General features: G+C 35.0%; 1 protein-coding gene across 2 annotated transcripts; it reads left to right on the top strand.

The window, feature by feature from the left end:
• Window positions 1–1,796: 1,796 nt before the first annotated feature.
• On the top strand, window positions 1,797–9,209 carry LOC114701808 (prolactin-8A9-like). Of its 2 annotated transcripts, none has more exons than XM_028882009.2 (6): window positions 1,797–1,907; window positions 3,998–4,176; window positions 4,980–5,018; window positions 5,860–5,967; window positions 7,742–7,921; window positions 8,873–9,208. In XM_028882009.2, exons 1-6 carry the CDS (start codon window positions 1,877–1,879, stop codon window positions 9,059–9,061), a joined length of 726 nt encoding a protein of 241 aa, XP_028737842.1. In that variant the 5' UTR covers window positions 1,797–1,876; the 3' UTR covers window positions 9,062–9,208. The 2 variants fall into 2 exon arrangements, with proteins under 2 accessions (XP_028737842.1, XP_037061751.1); XM_037205856.1 differs by having other exon boundaries at window positions 1,803–1,907; window positions 4,001–4,176; window positions 8,873–9,209.
• The last annotated feature ends 1,571 nt before the right edge of the window (window positions 9,210–10,780 follow it).

The raw sequence follows: 10,780 nt of genomic DNA, 5'->3' as shown, positions 1-10,780 counted from the left end.
CTGTGCGCAATTCTCTCATGGAGGTAGGAATGCTGGAAGTGAATTGCACAGGCACACAAGCTACTCATGAGGTTTAGAATGTTTTCTTGAGACTCTGAAATTTATATTGACTTTGTGTGGTTGAGAAAGGGGGAGTTTGTAGGGAGGAGGTTACTCATCCAGATCAGAGCCCTTCCCCAAAATACTGTTGACAGACAGACAGCTCCAGGGCATAGGACCAAGCAAGAAACTCTTAAAAGGTGGAAAACATCTGGAGGGGCATTAGGTTTGGCAGGTCTGAATGTGCTCTGCTCTGTTTTGGCCCTTAGCCAGATGCCAACTCTTCCTAATCGTATGTCAGAGTCCCAGGTGGAGCACCCTAAACAGTTCATGGGGCTGCCTGTAGATTATAGGCTTGGAAAAGAAGTAATGATGCCATCCATACTACTCTACATAGTCAGGTGCTTTGGAAAAAACAACTGATATATGCTTGAGGCTTTACGCTGTGTAACACCAATACTAAGGTGTGATTAGTGTCCATGTAGACACAAAATTATGAAGTTAGTTCATGGTTTCTTGAAACAGGTAATAGTAGGTCTATGGAAATGTTGAGTCTCTGTAAAGCTCCCATTACATAGATCCAAACTCTACACATTTTACTCATTTGGAAGGGAATCTGAAAGGACACAAGCACAGCTTTTAATGAGCTTTTTAAAATGAGCTGTTATGAGAGTGTACATCCATGAAGAGAAAGGGATTCCTGAGCACCATATGATTGTTGAATTAAATCCCCAAGAGCAGACTGAGTTAATTTCCCAAGAGATATGGGACAGTAGGGCTTCTGAGGCCCCTCACACCATTGTTGCAGCTCTATCTCCTTTTGGATGTGTACCATACCTAATTGGCTGGCATAAATTCTTTAGGCAGCAAATACTCTGTTTCAACAATATGAGGAAATTTGGTTGGCATTGGGATAGAAGATCCCTCTATGTCAACTGGCTGTCAGAGTCTGGAAGCGACTATGGAGTTGTTTTTTGGAGAATTATCACCAGTGGTACTATGGCTCAAGTACTAATGCTAGAAGCAAGCAAATAAAGCTATACTCATTAAGGCAATAGTGGTACAAATGTTTTTGGTAAATAAATAAACTTCTGATATGATTAAGGCCAATTCCAAAGAAATCAACCATATTTTGTATTTCAAGCCAATGCACAATCGATTATTTGAGATGTCATAGACTCTCAATAGGAGTTAAAGGAGTTCTTCTGTTAAATATATTTGGTTTCTTTCAAAATGAATTCTAAGCATCTAATTTAGGCATGAAGATTACTATAGCTATTAGTGTAGTTTATAGAGAAAGTAGTCAGTGATTACTGGCAGAGATTCATAATAACACCACTAATAATTTACTAATGCTGTGGCATGATGGTCAAATATTGAATAAAGAATCCCTCTTTGTCCAAAATCTTTTTGAAAGAGATAATAGAAAGAATGTAAAACTCTAAGGAAGGGGCAGTAGTCATGAACAATTTCTTTGTGGTCTGTCATGACCATCTGTCATCACAGAGTCGAGATCACTTCAGAGATATCAAAAATAATTTTGACAAGAATCAACACGTAGAAAAGAAGTGACAAAAACAAGCTAAACAAAACAAAACAAAAGAACCATCCAGACACAGATAAGTATGTGGTAATAAAACTGCTAATGTTCGCTGAAGATAGACAGACATAGTTCAGTAATGAGGGATTCCTCATGTGACTTCTTGCTGTCCAGTGGCTGTGCATGCCTTGGGGCAATCTGCTAGAATATATAGGAGGAAGAAACTAGCTGAATGTATGACTCCAGTGAGCCAGTTCTCCAGAGACAGCACTCATCCTCTTTGGAAACTTCTCAGCAATGGAGCTGCGTTTGAGCCAACTTCAGAGCTGTAAGTATGTTCTCCCCCATGTGTCTCTAAGTAAAAATATTCAGTCCTTGAGTTTGCTTTGTTGGAACTCTTTCTTTGGAATCTTTATTGTTCTATCTGGTATGAAGAGATATTTGTTCATAGTTTTCCAGGAGAAGAATTCAGCATAGACTTTCTACAATCTTTTAAAATTGTTTTTCTTGAAAACAACTGTACAAGGGAAGAAGAGAAAATTGAATCAGTTGTTCTCAACATCCTTTTGCTTGAGACAAGCTTGCAATATTCAGGGATAGCCTGTGTTATCTGTATTGAAGGGAGAGAAGAAGTGAAGTGTTACTAGTATCCAATGAGTAGAAATGATGGGGAACAATAAACAACTCCTAATGCACAGGACATCTAGAACAAATAATACAGCTCAAAAGGACAATATTTCAGAGTTTGAAAAATTGGAAATTATCAAGGATGTAATGTCAGTGGGTCCAACTCATCTTATCTCGAGGCAGAAGAGAGAGTATTTTGCTCCTAGGTATAGTATATGAGTTTTCACATTGGAATAAATCTGAAGAATCTTTAAGTTCTAAAGCCTGAAACAGACAAATGGCAGCTTGTGTTTTGTACTCTTTTCCAGTGTAGCACAAGCAAAATCACATCACACAAAGAAGAGCAAGGAGTGCTGACCAAGTGTCATATTTTGTAGATGTCATTTGGTAGAAAAAGGGAGATCATAACAAAAAATATTCTGTTTGAAATACAATAGGAGACATTTTTACATTCTTAAATTTTTTTGAGAATTTCACACATGATGAAAATTATATTATTTCACTCCTCCACATCCTCAGAAACCTTTTCCCATGGTCCCTCCAAAGTTCAGGGCTGTTTTTTTCTTTAATTATTATATTTATGTTTATACATATATATAAACAACTTGCTGGATCCATTTAGTGTTGCTCATATGTCTATTATTTTAGCCTGGACCACTTGGTATTACATAATCAAAGGGCACTTTCTCTCAACAAACCTTCTGGACCTCTACCTTTTATGTTGATTCTTCTCTTCCCTCTATTGTGTTCCTTCAGCCTTAAGTTTTGGCCTTGTGCTGTACTGCTTAAGGAGTAACAATTTTTAGATGGAAGCCAATCCTAATCATTGTCAAAATTTTAAGTGTGAGTATTTTTAAAGAGCAAAGGAAGTAGATCAAATCAAGCTTCTAGAGCTTTCTTATAATGTCTTAGTGACAAAGTTTATTATTTTCAAGGAAGGCCAATGATCTCTAATAAAACTGAGTCTCAGAATTGTGACTATGTTCTCTGTCAGAAAAGCGGGTAGTGTGAAAACACGTGTGATCTTTCTATGAACATGTGAAGGGTAAAGTCCTTATGGTTGGTGTCCCATTTTCCCTGTTAGCCAATAATCAGCCAATATGAAAATCATTTAGCCCCATAGGCCTTCTCCTTCATAAATATATTCAGATTACAATCACAAAAAACTTATCTGCTCAGAGAATTATTTTGAAGATTAACTTTAAAGAAAATAATCTGAAGTTTTAATGAATTGTTACTCTATTGACGTTTTATTATAAATTAGCAATTTCAAACTGACATTACTATTAAGACAACATTCGCCTCATCTTTTGGATTAGTAGTCTTCCTGTGTTTATGATCTAACACACAGAGAAAGCAAACAGATAAACTGTGTGAACACTGTTACCTCAATGTCCAAAATCCTGATATCAGACCTGAAGTTTAAAAATTACAAATTCTTCAAGAGTTTGGTATCTGAAAATGAGCTTAAACTCAAAGATACTAAACTATCTAAAGGGAATGACTTAAAACTACCAGTTGAGGGTTCCTTTCACTTCCAGACATTTGTAGAATTCAGAATCATTTCTCAAACAATAAAAAAATGGGAAATCACCTGTTTCTCAAAGTATTATACAGAAAAGTGCAATCAATTGCCAAAGTACTCACAGTGATTTTACCTGCTATTCCAGATACTCAATATAATATCATGCAGTGAAGAAATCTTTGGCCCAATAAAACTTTTCTGAAATGGTTGAGCCTTGAAAAACCCAGATTAATGCACCATCCCTAAGTGGCTCTTGTTTTATTTAGCAGGGACACTCATGCTGCTGGTGTTGTTGAACCTGCTCCTGTGGGAGAAAGCTGCATCAATTCCCGAGTGTCACACCGAAGTTGGGGGCTGCTGGGAGCCCCTTGAGGAAACCTTTAACAGTGCCATCAACCGAGCTCAAATCATCCGTAATCTTGTTGATCAAATCCATCACGAGTTTGTATGTATTTAACCTTCATGCTAATGTTTGAATTGCACTAGTAAATGAGACACTAAGTGTCATGACCCAAATATCAGAAAATACACTTTCATAGGTAAAAGAAGCATCAACTACTGAAACATGGACGGGGTCAATGGGATAGTTTCATGAGATTTCAAAGGATCTAATGATTTTTCTATGTTTTCTCTAATTTTATTTTTTCTTAAAAAATAACTATGGTAGAAACCATTAAAATGTGGCTAGAGTAAGAACACTCATTTCCAAATATTGCATCCAGGAACACAATTTTCCATTGTTCATGTTCATTTAGCACTGTAGAAGATGTGCATTGTAGTGAACTATATATTTGGAACAGGGATAACCTAATGCATGAGAAGAAGAAGAAGAAGAAGAAGAAGAAGAAGAAGAAGAAGAAGAAGAAGAAGAAGAAGAAGAAGAAGAAGAAGAAGAAGAAGAAGAAGAAGAAGAAAGAGAGAGAGAGAGAGAGAGAGAGAGAGAGAGAGAGAGAGAGAGAGAGAGAGAGAGAGAGAAAGATCTAGTCTTTCAAGAAGCCCCTAAATACTAGGAATTGTGATTTAAAGATTTTCAGTGTGAGGGTTTGTTCAGTATCAGGGAAAGATTAGAAGTGCGTTGATTTTTTTCTTGCTGATTGCTATAAGTCATTTCTCAAGGTCAGAAAACACAAAGAAAGACAATATAGGCAAACCTTCAATATGATAGATATCAATAGAATGTGCCTCTGTTTGGAACATGTTGGGTTTTTATTGACAGGATGTTATTTTTTTCCTCTTAACATGACTCAGTTCCACTATGAATTCTCTTCTGAATCATTTGTGACTATGGTGAGTACCCTGCTTCTTTCCAGTTGCTTCCCCAAAGGAGTCTCATGTCAATGACTTCAACATAGATGATAAAGCATTACACTGAGTTTTTATTTCCTATTTTTAAGTGACAGTTTTGCTGCATCCTAACCTTAACAAGAGTCCATTAACCTTCCTTGAATTAGCTGATTATTAGAAATAAATAATATATCCTAAATTATATATTTAAATAAATTTAATATTTCATTAATCATACAGTGAATAATATGGCACATAAACATTAATAATAATTTTGTATATTTTGATTCTTCATTGCTTATTTTTCTACAAAATACTCTACTTTTCATGAATAATTTTGTCACAATGAACGCAATTTTATTCTAAAACTATAATAAATTTTTATTACATAGCTATATGTATTCAGTGTTAACTGAATAAATTTGAAATTCTTATGTCTGGGTAAGGAAATTTCAATATTTATTGACAGAAAATAGGAAGATTAATAAATATGTTTATGAATCGTGCTGAAATACTAGAGAAAGATGATAATTAAAGCACTTGGTTCTTGATACATTTGCTCCTTTCTCTGTTTGATTTCCAAATAGTAGCTTTTTGGAAGAGTGGGAAAACAGGAGAACAAAAGAGGAGTTAAATGGCTCAAAACTTAGTGAAATGTCAAATTATGTTGCAGATCCAATAGACACAGAATTAGATGATGGGCACTTCCTTAATTCTTTAATTTCTGTTTTTATGAAGTATTCTTTGTTAATAATTACATATCATTTAAATGCATTAATATTCTGCTCATGAAATCATTTATATAATTTCTGAACTCTAACTAATTTTTTGTTTTTATTTGCAGCTTGCACAATTGATGAGGAGGAATCCTACCGTTTACAGGGCAGGAACACACTGCCACTCTGATATCACGAACCCTCCAGTTCGTGGAACTGAACACGTAAATATAAGAGTAAGTTTCCATCTTGGGGTTTTAACAAAACACCAGAAGCCATACACTAGATTTGTGGTGCTCGCAGTTATTGCAGCCATTATGATAGATGTGGTAATCATGCATACAGAAAACAATGGAAGTAAAGTATATTAAAAAATCAATAAACAATAAATAAAATTTGTCAATAAACTATAAATAAAATCAAATACCTAATAACAGTTCAGCAGATTCTTAAATAGTCCATTCAGAGGATGGCATTTTAACAATGTTGTCACTGAAGTTTCACTCACTATTTTATAGGACACTTTGAACTAAATTGGCTATTTATGGTTATAAACTCATGTCTACTTAAGTTATGAAAATGCAGCTGTATTTATTATATATTGCTAATGGATTCTTCATGGTGACATCCTACATTACTGTGCACTACATCTTCTCTTCTTGATTTTCAAATCTCCTTTGATTTTATTTCTATATATACCTATCTCTTCCTCTCTCTATGATTCTCTAAGCCTTAACTGCAAGGCAAATGAGCAGAATAGTCTTGTTAGATACAATTATTATTTTCCTTAGGATGCAACAATGTTCCAATTCATAATGATAATGATATTACAGCAGTTGTATTTTGTGATTGTAATCATCACCTCATCTCTCTGTAATAGCATATCTGAATATGATTTAAATTGAATATTATATGACAACAATAAGGCAAAATGAGGACAGATATATAAAGGAAATGTATCTTGAAAGCTACAATATTGCTAATCATGTCACAAAGCACTCTTTTAGCATTGCTATATTTGAAACGTGTAAAAATTTAACAGTAGGTGATATTATTTGAGTAAAAAAGGAAATGGAGGTTTTAAAAAGTTGTATTTACACTTGTATAGTAATTAAGAATTCAAGTGTGCATGTCATCCAACCACAGATCTCAATCTTAATCACATGACATCTTTCTTCCATGTATTGGCCTTACCATTTGCCTCCACCCTTCCTTAATACCCTTTATATCTTTCTATTATAATTAACAGGCTCCAATATACTCTCATTTTCACTGAGGATAATAACAAACATCAACAGATGGTATAATTTAAATCGGATATGAACATTAAATACTGGATGGGCAAAATTCTGTTGTGATTCCCATTGTTTCTCTTATTAAGACTAATGTTGTTTATATCTACATAGTGTTTCACCTACACATATCAACAAATACCCTGCTCTCTTAGAGGCAAGGGGAAAGCACATTAATGAGTACCATGCTCTCTTCATTTTATTCTTGTTCTAATGTCTTAAATTTACCTAGAAACCATAAATGAGTTCAGTAATGAATGCCATGATTTATTGATGTGTATTAATCCCTAAGTGAAAATTATTTGAGCCACTTGTCCCTAGCCTAGCTGATGGCATCTATCTTTCCTGCGTACAATCTTATTGGCCTCTATTGAGCCACAGCAAGTCCTGGTGTGCCAATTGATAGGCAAAATAACCAAATAATAAAGATCTCAATGGGAAGGCATATGTTAGAATTTCATAAGGAAAGCTAACATGGTGACATAACCTCAAAAGAATGCTAATTTATAAGAATCCTAATTTGTTTTATTTTGTAGATAATAGACTAATAGTTTAAATTTTACATTGCCACACTATGTAACATCTATACAATATGTGTGATATATACATAGCAAAAGCATGTTTGAGTTCAGCCTTTTCACATGAACATCACAAGCAACTAACCTGCTGTATTGAAATTATTTTTAATTCAATGGTTCTGTTGTGTTTGTATTTTTAGACCAAAAAATATTTAAAAATGTTGATCAATTATGTGGGTGCCTGGAGCAGCCCTCTATTCCATCTAACGATTGAATTGAGTGCCATGCCAGATGTCCCTGAAACTATCCTTTCAAAAGCCAATGAGATTGAAAAGAACAACAAAGAACTCCTGGATGACCTTAGGTGGATACTCACCGAGGTAAGCAATTTCCTATTAATTGTTTTCATTCATAAAAGAGGTGGGTTGTGTAATTTTTTTATAAAAGTATTCTGAAATACTCCTCATTTGTAGGTCATCTTCTCCCAAGGCAGTGGTTCTTGTCATATAGATCGTGAACACTTTGGGGGTCCAATGACATTTTCAAAGGTGTTGCTTAAGACCATTGGAAAATACAGATTGTTACATTATGATTCATAACAGTAGCAAAATACAGTTTGAAGTAGCAATGAAAATAATTTTATGGTTGTGGATCACCATGACTTAAACTGCATTAAAGGGTCTCAGCATTAGGAAGGTTGAGAACCACTGCCCTAAGAGCTTGCTGGCAGGTCCACCGTTCCCTAAGATGGTTCTCCTCACCTCCTGTTCCAGGGATCAGAATGAAACATATCACTTCCTCATGTACACTTAGAGGACACCTTTCCTAGGTGGCGTGAAGGAGCTCAGCTCTTTCACAGTCATCCCTTGGCTCTGCATATTAAGTCACTATCTGATCCCCATCACATGTTAAGTTTTCATACACAAACTGTATGGAGAATAGATTTAATTGAAACATAAAAGAATAGTGGTTCATACCAGCTTCTATGAAATGTAGAGTACATGTAAAAGTTTCCTAAGTGAGAAACTGGCAGCACACCATTCTCTGTCTCAAAGTCTAATACAAACTTCCTACTTTTGCTCTGTTTGCTTCTAAAGGAGAATACTTCATCTGCAATCAATTACATATTAGGGCAGATGCACATGAGTCTTGATCATAGTTTTTAAAAAACTAACTACCGAAGGTCTCCTGACCTGCATGAATGAAAATCCACACCTTTGATGGAAACAAAATTTCTGAATGTATTTCTGTGATTGAACACATAAGAAACAATGAGAAAGGAACATTACTAATATGATCAACAAGTAACTGAGTATCATTTTGGTTTTTAGGCCTATCCTACAGCAAAGATAAAGGAAAAATTCCCCACCTGGGAATATCTTCCATTCATCAAATCAAATAACAATGATGATAAATTTTTGGCGATGTTTAACCTTTGCTTCTGCCTACGCGATAATATATTCCACACTGTAAATCATCTCAAAACATTGAAGTGTCGAATAACTGGGAAAGATTGCTAAGAGCTCATCACCCTGTCAGCTTTGAATATGGTTCGTGACAGTCTATTGCTGAGAAAATTCTTTTAATTTTATACCTGTGAATGCATGTGCAGGTATAATCGGCCACTTTGTAAAAAAATAAAAATGTTCTCATTAAAGATGTTCAAATCTAAAAACCTATTTGTTTTTTGTTCATTGTATAAAATATATATAACTAAAGTCAGGTTGCCCCCATCAAATTCATCACAAATAATAGTTGTTAAGTTTGCAAAAAAATAAATCCCCAATTTACTTCACAGGAAAGTAATGGAAGTCAAGTTATTATAATCTAAGTGTAAAACTCTCAATTAACTAATCTGTGTATCATAACAAGAAATGCAAATATTATAGTGCTTCATGAAATCAACACCGTCCTTAGGAAATAATGTTCACAGTGAATACATAGCTAAGACAATACAGTATTTGTGTGACTCCACAGTCTAAACAGGATTTGGGAGGAAGGGGATCAAGGAGTGGATATGATAAAGATACACCAAATTAATGTGTGAAATTTCCAAACAATCAATTTTTAAAAATTAAAAATTGTTTTAGAATGGGAATGCCAGTTGTTCAAGATCTCTTCACTGTGATGTAAGCCCCACTATACATCTGCTTCTCCATTACATGGTCATAGATATGTTCTGCATGTTTCTATTTCTCTGTGTTGAACAAGTCATTCTTTATTATCATTTTAATTGAACTGGATACTCTCTTTGTATAATTTGTGTATTAAAATCATTGTCACTTTAAGGTGTAAATACCCCAGGGATACCTGCCATAGAACTCTGATGAAGTAATCAATCATCTTTCCTCCCACTTTCTATTGTCAACCACCATTTGTTACTCTATTTCAACTATACCTTAAATGTTACAACAGGGAGGGCTTTGGTTTTTTTCCTTTTTTTATTTAGTGATTTTCCATTCATTTTACATATCAACCACAGATTCCCCCATCCTCCCTCCTCCCATCCCCAGTCCTTCTCTCAATCCAAACCCCCCTCACACTTCCTCCAAGGCAAGGGGAGTCAGCAGAGCCTGGCACATTCAGTTGAAGCAAGTCCAAGCCCCTCCTCCCTGCACCAAGGTTTCCCAAAGTGTCTCACTATAGGTACCAGGCTCCAAAACGCCAGCTCATACACTAGGAACAGGTCCTGGTCCCACTGTCTGGAGGGCCCTTAAACAATTCAATCAACTGTCTCACTTATCTAGAGGGCCTAGTCCAACACCAAGGGGGCTCCTCAGCCATTGGTCCACAGTTCATGCATTTCCAGTAGTTTGGTCAGTCGTCTCTGCACCAACTTTGATATTTTTTTACTCTAGGAACTTTTAAATTTTCCTCTCTGATTTCTTCTGTGACATGCTAAACAATAAATCCTTCAGTCTCCATGTATTTGTATAGATTATGCAGTTTTCTTGATATTAATTCTTATTTTATTGTACTATAATCTGAGAAGATACAGGAGGTTATTTTGATACTTTTGGATTTGGTAAGGACCTGATATTGATTTTGAATATGCTCAAATATAGATTTAGTTTTTATTATTCTAACAGTATCTATTCCTTCATTATCTGTCCTTGATCATCTTTGATCATCTTTTTTCTTGTAGTCTTTCCTTTGTTCTTTCCTGAGCCACAAACACCTTTTGTTTTTTTTCTATATAATCTGTTTATTTCTTGTCTATCTTTTTAAATTTTTTTATA

Source organism: Peromyscus leucopus, chromosome 5 (assembly GCF_004664715.2).
Source record: "Peromyscus leucopus breed LL Stock chromosome 5, UCI_PerLeu_2.1, whole genome shotgun sequence".
NCBI classification, from domain to species: Eukaryota; Metazoa; Chordata; class Mammalia; order Rodentia; family Cricetidae; genus Peromyscus; species Peromyscus leucopus.
Note: the sequence above shows the minus strand (reverse complement) of the source record. Positions and strands in the feature narration are given on the sequence as shown.